Here is a 25,676-nt window from a genome sequence, read left to right as displayed (position 1 = left end):
CCCTGGCCCCCTCTCCCCTGGCCCCCTCTCCCCTGGCCCCCTCTCCCCTGGCCCCCTCTCCCCTGGCCCCCTCTCCCCTGGCCCCCTCTCCCCTGGCCCCCTCTCCCCTGGCCCCCTCTCCCCTGGCCCCCTCTCCCCTGGCCCCCTCTCCCCTGGCCCCCTCTCCCCTGGCCCCCTCTCCCCTGGCCCCCTCTCCCCTGGCCCCCTCTCCCCTGGCCCCCTCTCCCCTGGCCCCCTCTCCCCTGGCCCCCTCTCCCCTGGCCCCCTCTCCCCTGGCCCCCTCTCCCCTGGCCCCCTCTCCCCTGGCCCCCTCTCCCCTGGCCCCCTCTCCCCTGGCCCCCTCTCCCCTGGCCCCCTCTCCCCTGGCCCCCTCTCCCCTGGCCCCCTCTCCCCTGGCCCCCTCTCCCCTGGCCCCCTCTCCCCTGGCCCCCTCTCCCCTGGCCCCCTCTCCCCTGGCCCCCTCTCCCCTGGCCCCCTCTCCCCTGGCCCCCTCTCCCCTGGCCCCCTCTCCCCTGGCCCCCTCTCCCCTGGCCCCCTCTCCCCTGGCCCCCTCTCCCCTGGCCCCCTCTCCCCTGGCCCCCTCTCCCCTGGCCCCCTCTCCCCTGGCCCCCTCTCCCCTGGCCCCCTCTCCCCTGGCCCCCTCTCCCCTGGCCCCCTCTCCCCTGGCCCCCTCTCCCCTGGCCCCCTCTCCCCTGGCCCCCTCTCCCCTGGCCCCCTCTCCCCTGGCCCCCTCTCCCCTGGCCCCCTCTCCCCTGGCCCCCTCTCCCCTGGCCCCCTCTCCCCTGGCCCCCTCTCCCCTGGCCCCCTCTCCCCTGGCCCCCTCTCCCCTGGCCCCCTCTCCCCTGGCCCCCTCTCCCCTGGCCCCCTCTCCCCTGGCCCCCTCTCCCCTGGCCCCCTCTCCCCTGGCCCCCTCTCCCCTGGCCCCCTCTCCCCTGGCCCCCTCTCCCCTGGCCCCCTCTCCCCTGGCCCCCTCTCCCCTGGCCCCCTCTCCCCTGGCCCCCTCTCCCCTGGCCCCCTCTCCCCTGGCCCCCTCTCCCCTGGCCCCCTCTCCCCTGGCCCCCTCTCCCCTGGCCCCCTCTGTCAATAGGCATTATGTCTAAAGTGATGGTTAAAATTAATGTATTATTTTTCTTTACCTTTTAGGGTTGGAGTTGTGTTTACTGGAACTAGTGGGGACAGTATGGAAGTAAAAAGTCTCGGAAAACCAGAAAGGTATTCATTTTTATTCCTTGTTTCTTTTGGAGGACAGAACAGTAGTGAAGATTAATATAATGTTCTCCTCTTAATCCTCTCTCTTCATAAGAAAACCTTGCCTTTCCACAGCGTGCTCTTTTTAATGCTTTTCCCTTGATGTCTTCAAGACAGCTTGCATCTTATTCCTCACCAATTGAAACTGAGATGCAAGAATTGTGTGTGAGTTACTCTGTGTAGGTGTGTATTATAACAGTTGGTATCTTTGCCCATTCCTCGAACGCTGAGACTGTAGTAGAGTTGGAAAACTGGATTGCTTATTCAAGTCTGACAGTTTGTGCTTTCAGCTCTAGAAGTTCCCAGAATCAGTCTCATGTATGCGTAATCTAATTATTTTAAACTTTCCCAAAATGAGTAGAAATATTATTGATAACTGTGTATCTGTCATATGTCATAACACCTTTTATCCATTTCATCTGTGTCAGTTAGTTGGCAGTACTTTAAACTTAAATGTCTAAAATTAAGTTTCTAAACTAGTGGTAACATAATAAAAAAATAGTCCAGTTATCAGGGAACATACGCTCCTCTTTGACTGTGTAGATTGTTTACAAGTGCTAGAAACAAAATGTAGTTTTCAAAGTTACACCTGAAGTAATGATAGAAGGATAAAGGAATAGGTAGGAGCTGATTGTAATCTCCAGATGTAAAGCTAGTGTTCAGGAAACTATTCCTATTGGTAGAAGAACCTTTTATTCTTATAGAATGGAATTAAATATATATAAAGTGAAGAAAAGCAATCAATTTCAGAAACACAGATAACATTGTTGCTCAACAGTGGTAGCATTACTTTTAGCATTTCTATATAAAAATGATACTTTGGGGAAAGCTCTGTGGGGTAAGACTGCATTTATAAGTCATTGTCTTTGGAAATTTATTTCTAAAAATGTTTTCTTTCCTTTCCCTGTTCTATTAAAACACAAAATACAGGTATAAATTGCTTCATGTTTTGGAGTTTGATCCAAATCGCAGACGAATGAGTGTCATTGTAGAGAGTCCCTCAGGTAAGTGATCAGAAGTTGCACAAGCTGCAGTTGAGAACTTCTTAAATAGTATGTATTCTTAATTTCTGTTCTATTTTACTTTTTAGGGGAGAAGCTTTTATTCACAAAGGGAGCAGAATCTTCCATTCTTCCTCGTAGTAAGAGTGGAGAAATAGACAAAACAAGGATACATGTGGATGAATTTGCTTTGGTAAGTGTATATGCTTGCCCAGCTGTTTGGATGAAAATTCTTCCAGTACAAATTCTGTGACTTGAAGTGAACAAATTGCAGGTGACGCCTTCTTGTTAGATCAGAATCTTGTCTACTCTGAATATAGTCTTTTATTTTCTCGCAGAAAGGACTAAGAACTTTGTGCATAGCCTACAGAAGATTCACACCTGAGGAGTATCAAGAAATTGGCAAACGCCTTCATGAGGCCAGGACTGCCTTACAACAACGGGAAGAAAGATTAGCAGATGTATTCAACTTCATAGAAAGGGATCTTGAATTACTTGGGGCTACAGGAGTAGAAGACAAGTATGCAATGGAGTTTCTGCTAACTACACTGAAAAACATAGCGAGTTTAGGATTTATAACTGAAATATGATGTGTGCCATGAAAAATTCTTCCACCACAACCAAAAGTTCTGTGCTATTCTTGTTTAGTATGTTTACCTCTCTGGATTGAGGAGCATTCAAAACACATTGTACCAACTGTTTTTGGCTTTATAACTATGACATACAGTGTGCTTCATTAGGAGAGATTTAATGTATGTGAAATGGAATAATTACAGTAAATATTTAGGGTAACAGCTAATTCTTTGGGAAAACTCCTATACATAGCTACTTTGCAAAGCATTCTGCTTGCGTAGTGGGTATTCTGTAAGTCAGAGTGTATTGTACACTGGAGTGTACAGATGGAGCACTTAGAAGCATTTCATGCACCACAGTAGATAGTAATTGTGGACTGTTTTAAAGCTTCTCAAATGCAGCAGTGGTGCCTAATTTAAATTAAAATATGCTTACTACAAGTATTTGATCACATACCAGGTTTGAAGTTCAGGTTTTGTTTTATCAAGGCCTTCATTTTATTACTGGTAACAGAATGTCATCTGCCAGACTATGATTCTCTGGAAATATAAGTAAAATTGGAAATGCAGTCTTAAATCATCATGACAGTGAGGTTACAGGAGTAACATGGAGTCACAGTGTGAGCTCTTTTTTTGTTAAGTGTTGTAAATTGGTTATTTAAGATTTTTCTTGTTTCTAGACTGCAGGAGAAGGTCCAAGAAACTATAGAAGCGCTCAGGTTGGCTGGTATCAAAGTGTGGGTACTCACTGGAGATAAGCATGAAACGGCTGTGAGTGTCAGTTTATCATGTGGACACTTTCATAGAACCATGAACATCCTTGAGCTTGTGCAACACAAGTCAGACAGTACATGCGCAGAACAACTGAGGCAGCTAGCCAAGAGGTAAAATATCTGAGATGTCATTATCTAAGTGATCATCTTAGCTTGGTTTTCTTTTATTTTCAAATTTTATGACAATCTCTTTGATGTATGTGCCAAACACGTGAAGTTGCCTTTTTAAAAAATTTATGTAGTAATATAACAACAGACTTGAAGAACCAGTGTGTCTAACATGCTAACTTCTTTTGTTTATTGTATGGGCAACTGCATAGTTCATAACAAAATTTAAATTTTTCCCTCACACCAATACAAAGCCAGCTTTTTTGTCCCTGAATAGAATAAAGGAAGACCATGTTATCCAGCATGGACTGGTTGTGGATGGGACCAGCCTCTCTCTTGCACTCAGGGAACATGAAAAACTGTTCATGGAAGTTTGCAAAAACTGTTCTGCAGTGTTGTGTTGTCGCATGGCACCCCTTCAGAAAGCAAAGGTAAGTGAGAATGTAATCAGATTGTCTTGTAAGTATTTTTGTCATGGATTGAGGAGGCAAGGATTTCTGTAACTGCTCTGTTTGTTTGCCTGACCTTTTGTGTGACTTTTGAATCCTTGTTAAATTCAATTGATCTGGAGTAGTTTGCTCATAAGTTTATACATGCATTTGTGAAAATTTGCAAGTGGATGGGGAGTGTCAAAATACTGCCACCATGTAAGAAGGCGGCTAGTCTTTAATCAGCCTCTTGAGTGTTCTGTAAGACAGTAGCTGTCCTGATCACCTCATGCCTTTGCATTGCCTGTTCCATCACTTTTCCAAAAGCTAACGCTAAGAGAGCTTAAAAAAAAGCTAAATTGAAAATTCATGAAACTGTAGGGAAAAAAATATGCTTTTCTAAAGATTTAAAAAATACCCAAGTTTGAGGAAGAAGTAGAAGGGAAGGGTACCTGAGGCTAGTCTCCATGGGAAGTTTGCCTTAATGCTCTCTTCTGAGGCCATTTTTCCTTCACGTGTACTTAATTTTACTCAAGTACAGGTCAGATAAAATTAAAATTCAGCTTTTGTGATTTTTTTTTGTTGTTGTTGCTCTAGAAAGCGAAGCTCTGAAGAGCTATAATATTTATTCTTTCCTTTTGAAATTTTCTCTTGTTATTTTATGCTTCTCCTTTTTTTGACTAATATTCAATTGTATACCTCTACTGGAGTATTTTTTAATTTCTTATACTTTTAGCTTATCTGTATGCTTTAAAGGCTTTTTGCATGTATTTCTAGTAATACTAAACCTCTGAAGGGACACTGTTGCCCACTCTTATTTTTACACCGTGTCAAAAAGAAAAGGAAAAAAGACATCTTTTTAACTTAAAGCACTAGGAAACACTTATGTGAGGTAGTATATGTGCAAAAGAGAGCAGGCTATTTCACTATAGCATAAGTGACCTGTTTTGAGGTCACTCTTCCTGCTTCCAACGTTTAGCCAGACTTTTAATGCAGTCTTTAGAATCACTTCATTATAAAACTGTTCAGCTGTGTAAAAAAAATTGGTATAATATTAGTTTCAATAAAATGTTAAAAGGAAGTTGTTTGTAACTACTATGAGAAAAACAATTTCTTGGGTGTATCTACTTTATGTACACTTTCAGCTGAAATTTTTGCCATCCCCTCTCTTTAAGGTGTAGCTTTTTGCCTGTGTTGTGTCCTTGTTCTTATTTTGTCACTTAACTTTATTTATCATGCATTTTGTACTGCCAGATCTGGCAGATAGCAGCCAATAATGCTTTCCTTAATTCTTATCCTGTCCAGCAGATAATCTCCATTATTTCCTGTGTTTTGTCATGAAGTATAGTAAAACCTAATTTTGATGGCAGTGACTTAAATTTTAAACACTGAAGTATATAAATCACTGAGACAAATGGCATACAACATGGGAGGTAAGGGTGGGGAAAGAAGTGTATGGCCAAGTAGTCTAGCCTTGCATTTGATTTTCTGCTGTAGGCACCCTTTTTTTGAGGTTTATTCCAAGGTTAAGCTGGAACTCGGCTTAATATTTCCCATGTCTTTTCCTTTAATTTTAATGCTTGTTAATATATGGCTAGTGGTCTTACTACTTACTTTTGTATATTTTATGGCTCGGAAACCTTTTTGAACATCTTTCATGTCAGTAATTCAGAGCTGCTACTGACTGCAGCTGTTAAAATTTGCCAGAGGATTTGTCTTGACCGTTTCGTGTAGCTGTTTGTCTGTCTAAATTACCACAGTCTTTGGTATGTCATGAGGACTGATCTGGGTGATGTACTGCAGCCTTGCTACCTCTTTAATGCTGCTTACTAAGATCAATGCTAAATGTACTTTACATAATTACCCCTTAGGAATGGGGAACCTTTAAACTTGAATATTAATACTGGCAATTAGGGAATGTATTCCCACAATCAGGTGGTTTTCTGTGAACTGTGGACTGTATTTAATCACTGTTGTGTTCCTTGTGTGAAGTGAGTTACTGCTCCTATGAATCAATGCACTGATACTGCCAGCTAGAACTCAATTATTTGAATACAGTTGTTTGTGTCTATTTACCTTATGCAGTTGTTGCTCTGTTACTTCCACTTTGGGTTTTCTGGAACTTCAGGGGGAAAATGCAGCATTTTTTCATAGATAGATATTTTTTGTTTTTAGAAAGCCTTCTGGATCTGCATTCCCACCTTTACCTCTGCAGCTCGTTTACGGCTGATTAGTGAAGCTTCTACCTTTAGTTAGAGCTCTCTGGGAGGTTAATGAATTACTAATTCTTAACCAAAAGCCTCATCTGACTAACTCCTCTTTATTTAGAATATTGTTGGCACTTACATTAAAGATGTGTTTCCTTTCTGTGAAGAGCGGGATATCACTGCTCTTGTTTTGAGGATTGTAGAGCATTGTATGTAAACAATTTTTTTCCTCTTTCTGTCATATCTTCTTCTGTGACTTTTCCAACTGAGAATACCCATTGGTGATAATGAAGTTGCTTTAAAAAGAAACTATTTTCCTTAATAACAGCATGTATTGATCTTTGAGCTAATACATTGTTTTTTCAGATTCCTCATTTATGCTGATCACTTCCATTAATCGAAAATGTGAAGAATCTGGGCAAGTCTAGTAAAGGGCACTAAAACTGGATTACTCCTTAAGTAAATTTTCAGTTCCAACTTTTACTTGACTGTTTTATCATACAATAAAGCACCAAATTAAGAGTTGTAAAGGAACAGCTAAATAAGAACAGCAAAATAAGCGCAAGGCAGGCATAGTATTTAAATAAGGCTTGTGCCCCAAAGCAAGCAGCTTTCCTAAAGGAGCAATGAATTTGAGCATGTGGTATGCCAAAGATGTTTTTTACCCAAGCGTGCACATTCATAAAACATATTAATTATATTTACAGGTAGGTAATTAAGATACTTGGGAATTAGTGACATTAGTGGGTTTGTAAGTAGACTATGTGTCTAATTTGAAAAATTTCTGCCCTTTTTGTTTTTTTCCAGGTAGTGCGACTGTTAAAAACGTCTCCAGAGAAACCTATAACATTAGCAATTGGTGATGGTGCTAATGATGTGAGCATGATACAAGAAGCACATGTTGGCATAGGTAACTTTCTTTTGTCAGAAGAGATAAAGGCAAATAAGATGCAAATTTTAGTAGAATATTAGATCATGAATAGTGTTTATAAACAGCTAAACTTCTAACATTTTTGCACCTGTGAATGATAGGGTGTTAATCTGAGTCATTTGTTGTGGCAGAATGTTAGTGAAATTTAAAATTTAAGGCTGTTTGCTTTCAGAAGTCTTAGGTTTATTGTGTAGTCTACCATTTATCAGAGGTCCTGCTTAATGTTGCCTTAAGAACAGCAAAGATTCTCTCTAACTAGAATATCAGAAGTACTCTGTTTCAGATATTGGAAGTGGATATCTCTTAACTTCAGACATTGTCAGGTTCTAAGTTCCTGTGTAAACTTGACCTTTAAATGTTCCTTTGTGCTAAACTGCCCCTGTTTGTACCACATCTGTATCACTGTAGAAATGCCATTTGTGTCTAGTTTGTATTTGAGAGAATGTTACTGATTCTCAGCTGGGCTTGGTAGTTTTCTCTGTTTATATGGTTTTCTGTTATTTGGCCAGGACCACCTTTAAACTTTTTTTGCTGCTGTGTTATATAACTGAGTACAAACCAAAACATACGTATAACTGAATTGGTACCCATCGCATAGTATTTTGGTATTTCCTTTACTGATTTTGTGGGATGGTGTTTGTTACAGCAGTAAATGCTGAAGGTTCTAATGTAAGGTATTGGTACATCAGGATATTCAATCTGTCACCCTTTGTGATTAAAAAGGTATATGTAATGTTTATCATGTAAATCATGTGGCCGTGTGTTTTAAGACCGTGGGTATAGCCTGCTTGAGAAGATTGCAAGCCAATAGCAAATTAAGCTTTATTCTACAGCTAGTTTGTCAAATAACTGAAGCTTATGAAAAATAAAATTATCCAAGTTTTTATTGTAATTTGTAGCATATTAGATATTACACGTACGCTGGTCAGAACTAGCAAGTCTTTGCCATCAAGAGTGATGGGACCTCTACACTATTTTTTTCAAGGGCAACCAGCACTTTTAAGTGTCTGGTGTTCAGGAATCCTGGGCCACTTTTCTTTTGTAAAAGAGCATTTTGTTCTCTGTGTATGCTTATCCTAATCTTAATAATAGTTTTTAGAAATGAATTTGTGTTCAGCTGTGACAAGTGACAAGCATTGTCAGCCCATCAGTTAAGTAAACTGCTATTGTAAGAACAGCATTTCTATTACTCTGCTATTGAGTATAGGTGTCCTGGTTTCAGCTGGGATAGAGTTAACTGTCTTCCTAGTAGCTGGTACAGTGCTATGTTTTGAGTTCAGTATGCAAAGAATGTTGATAACACTGATGTTTTCAGTTGTTGCTCAGTAGTGTTTAGACTAATGTCAAGGATTTTTCAGCTTCTCATGCCCAGCCAGTGAGAAAGCTGGAGGGGCACAAGAAGTTGGCACAGGACACAGCCAGGGCACCTGACCCAAACTGGCCGACGGGGTATTCCATACCATGTGACGTCCCATCTAGTATAGGAACAGGGAAGTGGGGGCAGGGATTCGCTGCTCGGGGACTGGCGGGGTGTCGGTCGGCGGGTGGTGAGCAATTGCACTGCGCATCATTTGTACATTCCAATCCTTTCATTATTGCTGTTGTCATTTTATTAGTGTTATCATTATCATTATTAGTTTCTTCTTTTTCTGTTCTATTAAACCGTTCTTATCTCAACCCACGGGTTTTGCTTCTTTTCCCGATTTTCTCCCCCATCCCACTGGGTGGGGGGGAGTGAGTGAGCGGCTGCGTGGTGTTTAGTTGCTGGCTGGGGTTAAACCACGACAATAGGTCATATATTATTCCTAGAAAGTACTGTAAGAAAAAACGCTCTGAAGTAAAAGACGCTAAGTAAATTGATAATTGATGATGCATTGAGAATGGTTTGCTTGATTTGGGAATTTTGGTTTTGTATTAGTGTTATTAATTCTATGTCTTCCCATAAATCTTTTCTTAAGCATAGCTTATGTAAATAGTCTTTTTTTTCTTTTTTCTTCTTTTTTTTTTTCTTTTTTTTTTTTTTTAAATTGAATCTGCATCAAATAAGCAGTTTCCCTTAGTTGTAAGTGTCTGGAATAATGTCGTCTTTTGGAACTGAAAGTTGCTGAAGTCTTTATAATGTTGAAGCGCAGGAAAATAGTACTGTCGCTTCCAATGTATGTTGTTGTTTGGGTTTTTTTAAACTCTAATGTTTATAATGTTTAACCTTTTTTCTGTTTTGTTTCCCAAATATTACAGGAATCATGGGCAAGGAAGGAAGACAAGCTGTAAGAAACAGTGACTATGCAATAGCGCGGTTTAAATTCCTCTCCAAGTTGCTTTTTGTTCATGGGCACTTTTACTATATTAGAATAGCAACCCTTGTACAGTACTTTTTTTATAAGGTAAGTCTTCAAAGAGTGCCGGTGAAGTTCACAGAAAAACGTGTTAACTTTCTCCCAGCAAGAAATTTATTTCAGATCTAAGATTTTTGTTGGAAACAGGTTAAATATCTCTGTTCAAACATGTTTTCTGGGCTTTTTATTTATATTTTACAACCAAATGCAGTAGTTTAACTGTGAAATTTTTTAGTCCTTCTGCCTAGAAATAGGTTTTAAATGCCACAATGAGTTTGCCTAGGCTGAGGCAGACATGTTTGCTCTCTGAAAGCAGTCTTACTAGCTTGAAATTAAATGTATTCTTTAGCAAGATGTAAAAGTATAATCTTTTTGTTTATTGATTTAATATGAGCCAAATCCATTCATCTTCCTTAAAAGGAAGAAGGAGCACAGGAAGTAGTTGAGGGAGGGAAGGGTGGGCAGAAAGTGTGTGGGGAGAAAGCATGCTCTTTGCCAGCAGGCTCACCTTAAGAAAACTTAACAGTCCCAGCCTTGACTTAAGAAATCCTGTGGTGAAACACTGCAAGGGAAGTAAGCATTTTTTGGTTTTTGTTTCCTTTTTTTTCCATTGATCATCGGTTTTGATACGTGAAAATTTACTATCTTACTTGACATCTATCTGAGATTCTAGCATTGGCCACCAAGCCACCTTTATCTTCTATTGTTTGCTTTCATTTAAAGATAACAGCATGGTGTTACGTTTTGTCTACCCTCATGCAAAAAGCTCAAGTGAGCAGGGCACAGGCTTTCTTGAATGAAGTGTGGAAACTGTTTTGCAAAGAAATTCTTAAAAAGAAACTGAGGGGAAAATGGATGGCTTTCTCCTCCTTTAATACTACTTGTGCTCCCATAAGGGGATGTGTTCAGCAAGCACATATAATTAAGTTTTTATTTTTCAGGTTCATTTTCCCAAAAGACAAACAAAATACGCTCTTGAGCAAAGCATATTGCTTCACTTTGCCAAGTAAAATGCTAAAATACTTTATGCTCTCACTGTGTATTTTTACCAGCTTGTAAGAGTTAGCAGTTTCTTTTAGGGTTGTGAGGCAGATACTGAGGATTAACTATTTTCTTCACTTTTCTTTTTTCAGAATGTGTGCTTTATTACACCACAATTTTTATATCAGTTCTTCTGTTTGTTTTCACAACAAGTAAGTATTGGATGCCTTGCATTTTGGTAAATGTGTATGAAACACTTAGGGTAAATAACTAAAAAAATGGGAAAGAACTACACAGGTGCAGCACAGATTATACACTTAACAAATATCCAGCTTAATTTTCTATATTTGATAGCTTGATGTTACTAGATGGTTATGTGAGTATAGCTTTTTTCTAACTAGCAAATTCATGTACTTAATGACTTGTTGCTGCTATTAGTGTGCTAATGAATTTTAATAAATATAAACAACTTTTTCTTTAAAAGACTCAGAATACTTTTTGTTTCCATTTTCAGACGCTCTATGACAGTGTCTACCTGACTTTGTACAATATTTGTTTCACTTCCCTGCCTGTCCTCATATACAGTCTTTTTGAACAGAATGTGCATCCGCATGTATTACAGAGTAAACCTGTGCTCTATCGGTATGTATATCTTGCATATATTGTCACAGTAGCACATCGTTTATATCAACAGTGGCATCTGCAAAAGTCTGAACTTGCTATTATGCATTCCTGCAGTATTTTTATCTGTGATTTATGCAATTTTTAGTAACTATCTTGACAAGGAAGAACTGCAGCTACATAGTTTTCATCCTAAAAGTTAATTAACATGAGTATTTTAAGAGAAGCATCTTTTTATGTCAGTCATGTTAAGACTGGAAGAGGATTGAGGTCTCGGTCAGCTTAGATGACTGGCAGCCTTCTCCTCCATTACATGTAGGAGGTGAAAATCACTCAGACACACAAATGAAAAAAATGTAAAACTGTGGTTAGGGGAATCACCACAAAAAAATGCTTTACTAAGAGGGGAAGTGATTTCCTGTAGAATTAGATGTCCTCCCAGTGGTAGTAAGTTGCACTGCATACTGCTTTTTGGAGAAAAAAGTACGTATTTTTGTAAAAGAGATGTCTCTTAGATGTTTCTCTTCTCCTAAAGGTCTTTTAAGCAGAGCAGGGGGCAAGTATCGAGAGGTCTGGCTTTTTCTTCCTCTTGCAATTCCACCTCAGGGAGAAGATTTCTAGTTTGTGCTATTCTGAATTTCACCCATTAGAGACCCTTGCCATTGGCGATCCCAGCGTAAAGCAGAGGCAGATCATGAGGGCTGAGAGTTCTTTTATTGCCCGTGATTTATGTATTTTTTCATATGTCAGCATTCGTTAAATGTGTCTTGGTACGTTTGAAAGTTACATTTATTCAAAGCAGTAGCAGTCATGCAATGCGAATAGCTGATGGGTTATATAAAGACATTCTGAAATCCAAAATCTGTTTTATTTCTGCAGAGACATCAGTAAAAACGCCCATCTTGGGTTTAAACCATTTCTTTACTGGACCATCTTGGGCTTCTTTCATGCATTTGTTTTCTTTTATGGCTCATATCTTCTAATGGGAGAAGACACTTCTCTGCTGGGAAATGGCCAGGTACAATACCATAAGAATTATTCTACCACTGTATTTTTGGTAATATTTCTTAATGCTTTTTTGAAAAATCCTCTTGTGTCAGAAAAATCTAAGATTTTTTTGTCGTTGTTTTTATGAACTACATAATTACCAAAGATGCTTTGCCAATATTTGTGTCTGCTCTCAAGAGTAACATTTCTTAGTGTGGAAACTGTAAGACGTGTCAGAAAGTGTATGACCATGAAGAACATATCTTTCAAGATAATCACTGTACTATGGTTGTCTTAAACTTTTATTTTGTATACTGTTTTTGTCAAAATCATATAACTTCAGTAAATGGGAATTTATATTCATTCATTCAAAACTCATTTTGAGTTGGACTTAATTGCAGTGTCAAACAATAGCTTCTCTTTAGGATCTGTTATAAAATCTGAAAGTTGCCAAAAGTCTTAAAGCTTTTCCTGAAAATGTATTTATTTTGATTACTCAGAATTTTTAAAATAAGTGGTGCAAGCTGGTTTTAAATTATACGTTTTATTCAAGAAGTGTTTTTAAGACAATAACTTGAAATCATAAAATACTAATTTGACACTTTCTATTTTAAAGATGTTAAAGTTCACAGGAAAAGTCATATAAAAAACCCTCTAGTTTGGGTGAAACCATTACAAGTCTGCTTCCTCATTTTCCCCGGTTCTGAGTTAGCTAACCCAATTTAGAACAATTAGATAATTGTTTTTCTCTCATAAAACTGTTATGGGTAGCGATGCAAAAATATATTTGCTTCTCTCATTATGCCATTCTTACTACTGACACGAAGTGCTTGCTGATTCTTGTGTAGTGCTTGGTAGAGTTGCAGGTTATGGCACAAGGTACAAAAATAGCATCATGCTGTATTCACAGTGGTCGCCTGGTGATAGGGAGTGGGCATGAGGTCAGGAAGTTTAGCCAGAAAAAGGATTTCCATATAATGATGCACAAACAATGGCCAGAATTGTCTTGAGTGACTGAAAGCAGCGAGCATGTGAACTGGTGGTTTGCATCCCTGCAGAGAAAGGAGTGGTAAAGGGAGAGTGGTGCAGCTAGTTGGAGTACCTATTTCATCATGAGATGTTTGATAAGAACATTAAAATAGTTGTGCTCGAGACTAAAATGTCTCGTGCAACTGAGGTATGAGTGTGTCCTCTCTTGTCATTTGTTACAAGCTGTGTGGCTTTGAAGTTCCTGTGAACTGGTAAAGGACCTTCAGTACTCTTCTAATGAAGTAATTTTACATTATGAATCAGTGTGTTTCTGTGCATCTGTCTTAGTTGTCAAAGCACTTCACTTCCAGAATTGCTTGGTAAACATCCACGTGGCAGGAACAGACATTTTTCATTGTATTTAATAACAAATGTTTAGTTTGGGGAACAGATCATACTCTGTAAGTCTAGACCAGTGTGTTAATGTCTGTGTTAATGGAGAAGGTTCTTTTAATGGTTTCTTGTTTAAATTAAGCTCAAGATTTTTTTGAATATACTTAGTGAATGAGCATACTGGAAAGAAAGCTTTCAGATGCCCTTTGGCTTCTCGTGTTTTCTGTGATGTGACTTAAAAAAAAGGTCTTAGAATTTATTTGGAGTTACTCTCTACCTCTCTGTGTTTGCTAAAAGATGGTTATTGGAACTGATAGAACTGTGTATTGCAGTAAAGTATCTGCAGTGCATAAAGTATGTTGCAAATTTAATGTGTGCCTGAAAAAGCCAAAGTTAAGGGCAAGAGAAACTTGGGTACTGCTGAAGTGCTTTCTTGTAAGAAGTCCTCAAGAAGTGATCACTTTGTGCAAATGTGTGATACAGGGTAGTGTTAGTGCAAGGCCTCATGTTTTCATTCCAAGTTCTCAGTTTGGAGCAGAGCAGAATAGAAGAGATTGTAAATAATTTGGTAATGCTAGTGGTTTGTTAGGCTTACCTCAACGCATTGTGCAACAACTTGATCTTTTAGTTCTTTTTTTCTCCCCCCTTTTTCATGCTGTGCATGTCGTCAGATACTGAAACCTAACAGGCAAATGGTAAGAGTTTAGAAGAGGAGGAGATACAAAATACTGTATCTGTTACTTCACAGGATTAAAGGATGCAGCATCCACAGTGTAAATATGTTCAAAAATAAAATGGTGGCAAGAACATGTTCATGTTTTGCATTCTAACTCTGTGACCATTGAGAGCAGCGTTAGCAAAGACACTTTCTTTCACAGGTCACTCGAGAGCAGTAGTCTAATTTTACTTTAAGATTATTATTGCAGCAGTTAACAGCAAGCATGTTGCTTGTTAAACATTACTATTGGTGTGAAAAGTAAATAGAAGGCTCCAGAAGACATGTTGTAACAAAGATCTTTAAAATTATCAGTAAATCCAGACTCATGGCTGCCTCAATTTTGTACCTTCTGTAAAGATGAGAAAAACAGTTGTGAGATCTATCATCAGGCTGTTGGGATTTTTTTTTGTCAGAGCTCTGTAACAAGGACTACAACTGTGCGAATCCCAGTTCCGTGCCTCTGTGCTGTACTAACAAATCAACTCTAGGATGACTTTTCATTGCCTGTCTGCATGTGGTACCTTTCTCCTTGCTTGCTTAGTTTGTTACTGGTAAATACAGAGTTCAGGGTTTGGTCATTGTTCAGTATGTCAGTGGCAAAAATAGCTACCAAACAGCAACGTCTTCGGTTTCAGCACCCAGACTGCATACAAGAGCAGAGCAGTTGGACCTGTTGTAGAATGGCAGTGTGTGTCTGAGTAGCATGTGTGTAGATAGATTACAAACTCGGCATCCCTGCTTGGTTGTCAGAGCTGAGATTTTATTGTTGTAGAACTTGTTCAGAGTTTTGATAGTTTAATTTACATGGGCAAGAGAATACAAAAGTGACAGAGCATTTTAGAATTGAAGCTTAATTTTGTGTTTATTAGCCTTGAAACAAAGTGTCTTTTCCTTAGAATTTTCTGTGAAAAATACAATGGCACCATTATTTTTGAATTGTAAAATTGTGCTTGGGGTAAAAAGTGAACTTTCAGGTGATGCTGCATGTTGAAAATGATCTGGAAATGTTTAAACTCAAAGTGTTTTGCACTTATATTAAAGTGAATACCTTCCACCCAGTATTTACTTTCTATTGGATGCTTATACTTAATTGATTAATTTTCCTATCATTTCATGGTACTGTTTTGGACTTTCTTCATATTTCATGTAGCCTTTGTCGTGATTTGTTTTGAACCAAGAAGAAAGATGACTTGTCGGTTGTTAATTTTGCTCTTATAATAAGCTGGGTTTTTTTCTAGTAGTTTGTGTTGTATCCTTCTTGCTTTTTCGTGATGATTAGTTGTCACAAGCTTATGACCACAGACTTGGTGGTAGTAGACATTAGTGTAGCTGACTTGAGAAGAATCTAACTTACCGTGAATGCTCTTAACTGATTTTTTTTTTTTTTTTTTCTTCCATGATTTTTGCCTTGCTGTTTTCTTAGATGTTTGGGAACTGGACATTTGGTACTTTGGTCTTCACCGTTATGGTTATAACTGTTACGATGAAGGTATGACACAGTAATTACTCTCTGCGTTTGGGTATATAGGCAAATATGCAATAGAGCAATAATTTAAGATTGATTCAAAAGTTGTACAGAAGTAATTGATTCTTGAGGATTCCAGATAAGTGGTTTTTGTGTCTGTTTTCAATGGTGGTTAAAATTCTTCTTTGTAGTTTTTGCATGTTGCAGCAATATTTAGTGTTTGAGCTGGAAGTTCATAAGTACATTCAGGCCAGTATTTATAATTTTCTGTGAAGTGGGGGGGGAAAGGAAGTTTAATTGAAGTTATTTTTGTTTTTAGATGGCACTAGAAACTCACTTCTGGACATGGATAAACCATTTTGTTACTTGGGGATCCATTGTATTTTATTTCATATTCTCCTTATTTTATGGGGGAATTATCTGGTGAGTGATTCTTTTTTATTTCTTCTCCTTTCTATAGCACATATGATAGATGAAGCTATGAAAAAACACTGAAATATTATGTTCTACCATCTTGCTCTAAATTTTGTGACAGGTGTCAGAAAATAAATTTTTAAACCTAGAGTGGCCACTTGCTTTTGGTGATTCTTTTAGAAATTTGAGCAATGCTGCTAAGCTGTCCTGTGCTAAAGGACAGGCATTACTTGTCTCTGACAGCCTGTGACTTTAAAGGCATTTTTGTGTTTAAAAAGTAGATAGGTTCCCAGAGGTGCTATGTAATAGGTAATTTGCAACAGAAATTAAACCCTGGGGTTTGAATCAGTAGCGTGATGTATTTTTTGCTTGTATTTTGGGGTCTTGGCGGGGGGGGGGGGGCGCGGAGAGAGGATGGTGATTGATTCCCTGCAACGCAACTTAAAACTAAACCTGAACGTTTTCCTCCCAAATTTGGTACCCTCCTTCTCCAGAGTTTCTTTGCAGGTCAGATCCAACAAATTGCTAGCCTTCTTCATCGACACCATGCAGTTGTAACTGCATCCTGAGAGACTTGCTGCTTGATGTAAAATAAGATACACTTACACTTGAGCCTGCCTGTGCTGTACTTTTGTTTCTAGAAGTTCTTTTTAGTAATTGCCACTTCTTTTAACTTTTCAGGCCATTTTTACATACCCAGGATATGTACTTTGTATTTGTTCAACTGTTGTCAAGTGGTTCTGCTTGGTTTGCCATAATCCTCATAGTAGTTGCTTGTTTGTTTATTGATGTTCTGAAGAAAGTGCTGTACAGACATCTACAACCAACAAGTACTGAAAAAGCTCAGGTAATGTTATGCTTTTGTATCCAACTTGATGGGTAGTTAAAAGAACACGTTTGTTAAAATCTGTCTTGTAAACTAATTACTTTCCTGTGATATTTAATTATTCTCTTACATTGCTGTCATGTTTAATGCATAAAAGTGTTCTCATTTCAGAAGATAGTTGTTAATTTAAAATTACAAAAATGAGGACACCATTTTACAAGGTAATAACATTTATGTTTAAGTAATCGATACTAACAATAGTAGAATTATTTATAAAGGGGTCCCTCAGTCTTTTGCATCTCGGCTTGCAACTGCATGAGAGGATCGTATGCGTTTTTGCACTGCTTTGAAGATGGTAACTTATTCTCATTTTTGTCTAGGTATTAGAAGCTCTCTCTTCAACTGTAATTGGCACTGAATAGTTCTTAAAATGTGATGAAAACAATAATTTTAAAAATTACTTTTGTAGGATTTGTTTTAATTAGTATTTCTTAACTCTTGATCATATCATATGCCATGTATTTGGTTGTTGATTATGTAATTAAAGATAATTACCTGTGTGGCATTTTCATAAATTCATAGAAGAGGTCTAAAGATATTCTGTGATAATACAATCTCCCTTTTGCCTGACACAGGCTATAAAGACTTCTTTAAATCATTCTGTTGAAATTAGGCTGTCTTTTAGGTAAATATCTGTGTTTGAGTGTTTTCTTTTTAGTGACAGTTATGGAGAAGTCATCCTGACCCATTGTTCTAATAGTTACTCTCTGGTTTCAGTTTTCAGCATTTTATCTTTTTATACTTTTTCTGCTAAAGTGAAAAGCCTTCTATTAACAGTTTTTTGTTTTATTCACAGTTAGGTTTGTGATCAACTTGATTTTCTCACTGATAAGTATATTGGACTTGCATCTTTTGTCAAAAAAGTTACTTTCCAGTCTTTTAATCATTCTTGTGTTTCTCCTCTAATCTTCACCATTCCTCAACCTCACGTTGAATTTTGGATTTCACCAGCGTACACAATATTCAGCACAGCATACATCAGTGCCGAGTATGGAAATAATTAATCCCCCAGCTGTATTCAGTTTACAAAATAATATAGATCAATAACCTGTTATCTTCTACATCTTTTTCTTATCTGCAAGTGATTATATTACATGGGTTTCTTCCAGGTCATTGATGAGAGGTCAAATAGCATAGGGCCAAAAAAAAGTGAAAGCGAATGAAGAATCCAGTTGACAAAGATATCCCATATACAGTTATGATCTGAAACCTGTTAGTAGTTTTTAGTCTGTTTGTGTGCCATATTGATTTTGTGGTGTCCTAGTTGCTTAATCCAAATTACACCGAGCTATGTGCCATAGAGAACTCCTAACTGTATTACATCAATACTGTTACAATTAGCATCTAACCTTGTAATTACCTTGGTGTATGTGCATGTTGATTTACTTAAATTACATTACCCTTCTAATTTGTGCGTTAAAAAAAAAAAAAAAATCCATGTGAGACATTCTCTTAATTTGCCTAGAATCAACATCATGCTGACAAACCTATTGCTAAGCCAAAATATCCCATTAGTCCCTTTTCAAAACTGGAATATTAGCTGCTTTTTCCAGTCTTGGAATTTAATAGCTAAAAGCCAAAGTAAATAACCACTAGCTTTCAGAAAACTGTTCAACTAGACCTGGTAAGACTCTAGATTGCATGTTATTGCACTTTTGGGATTAGAGTGTCTTGATATAGGAAAAATTCTATAGGTAATGATACTTACATATCTTTTTTTTTTTTTCCCCTTCAAAAATTAGTGGCAGTATTTATCAAACACTTCCCTTTCCTTCCTTCCTGTACATCAGCTGTTTCTACTGGCAGTGTATCGGTATGGTTGTTGAGGTTTCTCATGTTCCTAAAGTGTTTGAATTAAAAACCAAAAAGCCTGCATCGATTTTTCCCTAGCTTTATCCGTATACTTCTTGTTGCATTCTCTTGCTTTCTGAATCAATTCTGAAGAATTTTCGTGTTCGGTTTGCTTCCATTACAGTTGTGTTGTCAAGGACACAGTCAGACTTCTTATTTTTAAGAAGGCATCTTGATGAATGTCTTAACATCTTTCCTGTGGCTATAGCTTGATTCATAGCCATGGGAATTTTGCTTTGTGCATCTCTATTAGTCATCTTTTTTTTTTTCCTTTTTTTCCCCCTTATTCCCATTCTACTTTGCCATTTGACAGTGTCAGCATTAGGGTCTAGGTTTACCAAAATACTGTCTCTTCTGAAAATGCTTAATTCCTGATATTGCAAAGTCAAGGTATCTAAAACCTGATTTGACCGGAAATGCTTCAGTAGCCATTCAGTGGTTTCTCTGTGTGTGTCTGATAGTGAAATCATAGCTAAAAATGTATTTGCTAAAAGGCGGCACCTGTTTGTTCCTTTCTTGAGGTTTAATCTGTTGAGATTTTCCCACTCTTACTTTTAAGGGGACAGTCAGCCCCACTGAATTCATCAGCTATTCCTGTGGTGAGGAAGTAGACATAAGTGAAGATGAACAGGTGACCACCTTAGCACATTTATTGTCAAGAAGTGACAGAATGCTTCTTTTGTGATTATGCCTCATATTTGTTTAAAATTTCTAGTAAATATTTTTCTTTCAGTTTCAAAGCAGAGAAAAGGACTCTGATTTTCAGATGGAATGAGTCTGGAGAATGTCTTTGTCCTAAACACTAAGTAATTGTCTGTGGAAGTCATTGGAAGAGTGAATATGGAACTTTTGTATATTGCCCTTTTAAATGCGTTTTTCATAGTGTTGGTGCACCCTCTGTATAACTGAATATTTTTAATTACTCATTTTTAGTTGTAGGACTAAATTAGTATGTTTGCATATTGGGGGAGAGAAAAAGTTTAGTTTACAGTTACTACGTTTTTATCAGGGCAAGATAAATTGTTACATGAACTAGTCACTGATTTTTAAATCACAGCTATTTAAGTTAGTTGTTTCTGTCCACTGTCATTTAAATTCTAAAATATCTCCAGGAGCAGTGAGCAAAACACAGGTTTCTCAACTGAAAAAGCTTGCCCCTATTGTTTTAATTTTTCAGAAACTTAAGAGCACGCTAGTTGTGCGAGTTACCCAACTTAGTGCTCTGAATTCACTGTATCTGTAGGCATCTGTCTTACTCAGTATATAAACAACTTGATTTTATATCTTCTATTAGTATAAGGACGTAGCATCAACAGTCAGTCTGTCTCTCATCAGTTAGATGTTACATGTAGCTAAGTTATTCATAAGAGCGCGAAGAAATTTAACTGGTATGAGAAACACCTGAGAAATTCTGCTAAAGATAAACTTCTAAATGTAAATATTTTTCTGTCACAACAACTTAAAAAAAATAAATCTGTTCTGTTTTGGAAAGTCAGTATATTAAAAATTTGACAGGCAAGCATGAGTTGACTTTTATAGAGGGGTGAATTTGGTTACCTTTACCTGCCTTGATGCACTTAGGGTGCATGTGTGTAGTTTTGTTTCTTTTTTTTTTTTTGGCTGTGATCCAAGGGGGTTTTTTTGCTGGCCTTAAAGAAAATCCATCTTATTCTGTTTGACTTAAGTCTGTTGCCCTGAAGTAGCTTCTGGGTAATTTCTGACTATAGGTCTGTTACAGAATCGTATAGGAGGAGGTGGACAGTAAGGTAAATCTGAATCAAAATATAAATCTTCAGGTAAATATAAATCACAGCACTCTTGGCAGGTAATACTGAATAAAGATGTCTGGTAAAGTATAGATGTAAAAGTGTATAGGCCTTTTTTTCTCAGTATGAAAGCTGAGGTACACTTAAGAATGGTCCTACCAAACAGTAACTGGCTGTGATGATCCCAGGAGCTGTCCTGAAGGTACCAGGCTTGTGTTCTGTATATGATGTGTATTCCACTTAAATAACAATGTCGTGTCCTGTGTCTTTCTCTTAGAAAATTACTGCTACTACTTACTGACATGTATGTTCCATCCCTTCTCTGTCCAATTGTAGATGTACTCCAACAGAGTTGCTTTAAGTGACGAGTTCATCGCACTGCAGCCATTGTCCAGGGCAAGGAATCAGCTGAGCAAAATTAGGTAGAGTAGGAGGGCAGTTCCTCATCAACTCTTATGCATGCTGAAGGTGAACTAACCAGTGCTGAGAGAGATGGGAAGAGGCATGAATATTAGTGGGTTGAGAGGGCAATACCTGTAGCACAGATACATTCAGTTTGGTTATTTCTTGGCTTTGCTCTGTGTTTTTGAGCCAAATGCTTCTCCTAAGTAGCATGTGTTGGACGTGCTTTTTTTAGGAAGAACATCCCTAGCATGATGCTCAACTTTCAGAATACAGATCTAGCTCTTCTTGCATCCATTTTTAAATAATCACAGTTTCTAGCATGGTTATAATGCTTTTAATTTCTTTATGATCAAAATTAACAGTGCTTTTTGCATGTTGGATAATTTCAGCTTCATAAGGCCGTGACAGGAAGGTCCATGTATTTCAGGCAGCAATTTCTTGCGAGTTGTTTGCCCATTTTAATTTGCTTTTACTTGTGTTGAAAGAGCAGAAAATGTTTTAAGTTTGGGTGCGTACATACACTTGTGCGGCTAAGGCTTTTGTGTTTGTTTTTTGTGCACCTATAAAGTGAGTGTTGTTTGTTTTCAATGTGTATAGAGACGTATTCTTAAAGGCATTTGGCTACAAAGTCCTATAAAATTAATCAAAAAAAATCAAAGTGTACATGTGTCTGTGTAGGTGAACCATTATGATTCTGAAACTCTTCAAATGCACTGAGTTCGGTACATGAAATGCTACCAAATGCTGATTCTCTTTTGTAAGACTAAAATATTCATATGTATCAATAACGTCTCAACCTGTTTGATGTTTTATCCTACCCTTATCTACTTCTATAGCAAGAATTAATGCAAAGAACTGATAATCTTTTAAATACTTTTTTTTAAGGTGACTGTTTAAAAACATGCAAATAGGTGCTAGGAGAACCAACCAACCTACATTTTGGGGATTTAATTGCTGTTTATTTAACTGAGGGAAAGTAGGAGACAGGAAGCTGACATTGTAAACGATTAGCAGAGAATTTTTACTGGTTAGTTGAAACAGATGATACAAGTCCTTTTAAAGCAGGGGGGGGATGACGGGGTCAGGGTAAGAGAAAAGCATTGTATTTCCTCTGAGAATGTGCTACACCTTTGCAAGGCAAAACTTGAAATGGCTATTGTGTTTGGTTGTTAGTTGTCCCACTGTGAAACATAGAAGCTTAGATTTCCGAACACCTGAGGGAGGTAGTGGTGGGGTGGTTTTGTTTTGTTTTAAATTCAGGACTTACTAGCTTTAAAACAGGCAAACTGCAGTATACCTTTGAATTTTAGTAAACTTAGCAACATATTGTAGAGATTCCTTCGTAAAGCTTTTACAAGTTAGCTTTTAAAATTCTTTGTGTATCAGTGTCATGTAAATGAGTTACCTTTTTAAAACTTTGGATAACTATTTTACTGGTAAACCTCTGTTTTCTCACTGAATTATTAAAGTGAATTATGTGGTGCATCGTATCTACACCAAAGGTTTTATAACAAAAGATTCTGTTAAATTTTCCAAAACTAAACACATTTTAAGGGTTATGCAACTGGATGGTGAGAGAAGAATAAAGCTCTCTAGGAATGCAGCACTGTAGTTATTAAAATACTAAAAACAGGAGAATGCTTGCTAACTTGAGGGGACTTTCTTCATATTACACTTAGGGAAGGGGTTGAAAAAAATGGGAAATCTGTTTTGTCCATGAGTAACAAATGATTATGCAAATCCAATTCTCTTGTATGTCAGAATTTTTACACTTGAGTAGCTGATAGTAAGGTACCTGAAACACAAGCACCGAGTGCCTTATACTATGCAGTTGAAGTTGTAAAGTGCAACAGGAAAGAAACAAGGATTTGGGTTTCTCTAGTTCTTTATTTGTAGTCTTCAGACGAAGTTTGGAAGCTATCCTGTGTATCCTTACCTAAAACAGTGAAAGGGAAAATCAGTTAATAGATGGAAACTACTCACTTCACTATACTAAATAAAAACTAATTTGGAGTGAAGACCATGGGTTAGTTTCTGTGGTGTCCAGGGCAGCTGTCTTCCAAAAGCAGTAGAGCAGGAAAAGCAAGTAAAACAGTAGGAAGATGGGAAAAAAAAAACAAAAAAAACCCAAAAAACCAAAAACAGTCACTTGGTGAATGTAGCTGTAAGCAGCTAATTCTGTCACACCTCATTTGTACATGCCCCCCTGAGTAATTGCATCCTTTGTGACTGCAGAATGCATGTAGATTGCTGAACAGATTTTGGCAGTTTTGTTGTTTGTTAAATACGTATTCAAAATCTCAAAAAAAGTATAGTACCAGGTTAAACCGAGTTATGCCTTATTCTGCAAATTTGCTTACTGTTCTGTTGATACACAAGAGGAGAACCTTTATGAATGCAAATTAAAAGACAAGTATGATGTTACAGTCAATTTTTATGTCTATAGGCTTCAGAGTATGCAAAAAATGTTCAAGTTTATATTAAGTACATTTGTGATGCACAGTTAGGAGCTTTGAGGGGGGTCTTTTAAGTGTCCATGTGATTCCTGTAAGTCAGAAATGCAGTCTTGTATGTGCCTGTTAAGCTCTTGCCTCTGAATTTTACTGTCGCTTTTGTAACTTGGGATGAAGAGGAAATCAGGCAGCACAGGTCAGGTGCAGGCTTTATGCTTAACTGGAGACTGAGTACTACTTCTTTCCTCTGTAGCTGTCTCTCCTGTTCTTGGAATACATGAAATACATATCTTAGGGTGCTAACTGGGCCCCGTTGTATCTCATTTCAGTTTTTTCTTTGTAAACAAAATTTTGTGCATGCATGTATGTATACATGTCTCTGTGCTTTATAAGAACTGTCAGAAATCTTAAGCCACATGTAAGAAGTGCTGCTCGGACAGATGTTTTAATTCTACTTACTGATGGGATTAACTATATCTACAGAGTTTTTAACCTTTGGACAGTGTGTTATGACTGTACACAATACTAGGGAAACGTAAAACACAAAGTTTTTATTTACAGGGAAGGCTGTCAGTGCATAACATTATATCTGGGACTTAGACTGTAGCATTTGCCTTAGCACAGCCAAGACCCTGTTCTTTCCCTGTCTACAGACCCATGAGTCTACTGTTGCCTTGTTTTCCCTCCATCTCTGTACCGATCTGCTTTCTTTAGCTGTCTCCAGAACTCCAGACTCCTGGCCCTGGCTTTACGGCCTTTGTTACTTGTCTGTATTCTTTCCTCTAGTTACTGTTTCATAGGATTCCCCTCCTAATAGCTTTCATATCTGATCCAGCCCAGCTGTGTAGAAGTCGAGAACAGACAGGTTTCTGTTCCTTTTACAGTAGGGAATGTAGAACTTCCAAGAAGACTATTCAAGTGCAAACGTGTATTTGCGCTAGTGAAGTATACCAGAACATCTTAATATGCTGAACTTTGAACAAGGGTAATCTCTTCCTTTACAGGTTCGTATATTGTGTTAGCATAGTGTGGTGCTAATCTGTTAGCTAATCCATAGAATCTATCACAGGAAGATGGAATAAATGAGAGAAGAATAGTCTATTTCGTATTTATCTTGTCACAAAAGTGCACATACTTACTTACCTGAAGATAGTTATGTCTAATGACTTCAAAATAACAAAATAATTTTGCATTTGTAGGTTTACTTGATTCAAAGAGATCAAGGGTAGAAAAACTAAAAAATGTTGAAAACATAAGTGCTAGTGAAGTTGTTAGATGTCAACACTCTTATATTTTCTTTTAAAATTTTAAATCTAATTGTTTTGGATTTTGGTATACAGTATATTAAGGGTTAAAGAAAGTGAGCTTTATAGGAGGGAGCAAGTTTTAACTTAATTGTGGAATAGTAATAACCATCTCATATATATTTTCTGAAACGTCCTTGTGGCATCAGGCATGTTGGCAGCTAGGACCTGGGCTCAGGAAAATATACTGCAGTGCTCTTAAGCTGATGTACAGAATTAAATACATTTCCTGTTCAACAAAGTCCCAACTGTGTATTTCAGTGTGATTAAACGTTTAGTTGAAATGTCTGTCTTGTGCCATATAGAATACCCTGTAATAAGACGAACAAACTGAAATGGCCCTTTCTGTTAGAAGGAGGAAAACAAATAAAACTCCAAAATCTGAGAATTTGAGATAGATTTCAAATTTGTTGGGTTTTCCCCTTTGGTAGTCTATGGTGCGCAAAAAGACCAAACACTTCTAATACTCGTGCACTGATAAACCATGTTTGATCCACCAATTAACATGAAAAAATTGCCTCTCTACCTTGTAAATATGCCTTGTTCTCTCACGAACAGATCTGTAAAATTAAAGTTCATGTAAAAATGGTAACTGTTGTAAAGCAATGCAAGCATGGTGCTTTATAAGATTTGTTGCTTTTCTGTCCTTCTAGATGGAAGAAGATAAGGGTTCAGTCAGCTCAGCATGTGACTTTGCTGAAAGCAGGCACAGAGGGGAGGACAATAGGCAACTGCTAGATCCATCTAGCCTACCCGACAGTTCTTACGTTCACTAGGTAGTACTCCCACTCTACCCTAATGTGTGTGTGTATATATATTTTTTTTTATATATATATCATATAGACAGTCATGGAGCCAT

The 25,676-nt window shown here is 38.0% G+C and overlaps 1 protein-coding gene across 10 annotated transcripts in view; it reads left to right on the top strand.

Annotated features, from left to right (window-relative positions):
• Window positions 1-25,676, top strand: part of ATP11B (ATPase phospholipid transporting 11B (putative)) — a 75,765-nt gene that overhangs the window by 37,531 nt on the left and 12,558 nt on the right. For 4 of the 10 annotated variants that reach the window (XR_008237391.1, XM_052802891.1, XM_052802884.1 and 1 more), the window contains exons 15-29: window positions 1,144-1,212; window positions 2,179-2,252; window positions 2,339-2,442; window positions 2,588-2,769; window positions 3,502-3,705; window positions 3,980-4,133; window positions 7,145-7,247; window positions 9,507-9,652; window positions 10,738-10,797; window positions 11,100-11,227; window positions 12,086-12,224; window positions 14,227-14,250; window positions 15,697-15,762; window positions 16,058-16,161; window positions 16,834-16,999. Coding sequence is in view for 9 of the 10 variants with exons in the window: in XM_052802891.1 (XP_052658851.1) it covers window positions 1,144-1,212; window positions 2,179-2,252; window positions 2,339-2,442; window positions 2,588-2,769; window positions 3,502-3,705; window positions 3,980-4,133; window positions 7,145-7,247; window positions 9,507-9,652; window positions 10,738-10,797; window positions 11,100-11,227; window positions 12,086-12,224; window positions 14,227-14,250; window positions 15,697-15,762; window positions 16,058-16,161; window positions 16,834-16,999 (1,723 nt within the window). In the remaining variant the exon portion in view is untranslated. Of the gene's footprint in view, window positions 1-1,143; window positions 1,213-2,178; window positions 2,253-2,338; window positions 2,443-2,587; window positions 2,770-3,501; window positions 3,706-3,979; window positions 4,134-7,144; window positions 7,248-9,506; window positions 9,653-10,737; window positions 10,798-11,099; window positions 11,228-12,085; window positions 12,225-14,226; window positions 14,251-15,696; window positions 15,763-16,057; window positions 16,162-16,833; window positions 17,000-20,991; window positions 21,078-25,470; window positions 25,594-25,676 lie in introns of all 10 variants that reach the window. The other 6 variants (XM_052802888.1, XM_052802887.1, XM_052802886.1 and 3 more) reach the window with 4 other exon arrangements.

Source organism: Harpia harpyja, chromosome 12 (genome assembly GCF_026419915.1).
Source record: "Harpia harpyja isolate bHarHar1 chromosome 12, bHarHar1 primary haplotype, whole genome shotgun sequence".
Classification (NCBI taxonomy): domain Eukaryota; kingdom Metazoa; phylum Chordata; class Aves; order Accipitriformes; family Accipitridae; genus Harpia; species Harpia harpyja.
This window is presented reverse-complemented; position numbering and strand designations above follow the sequence as displayed.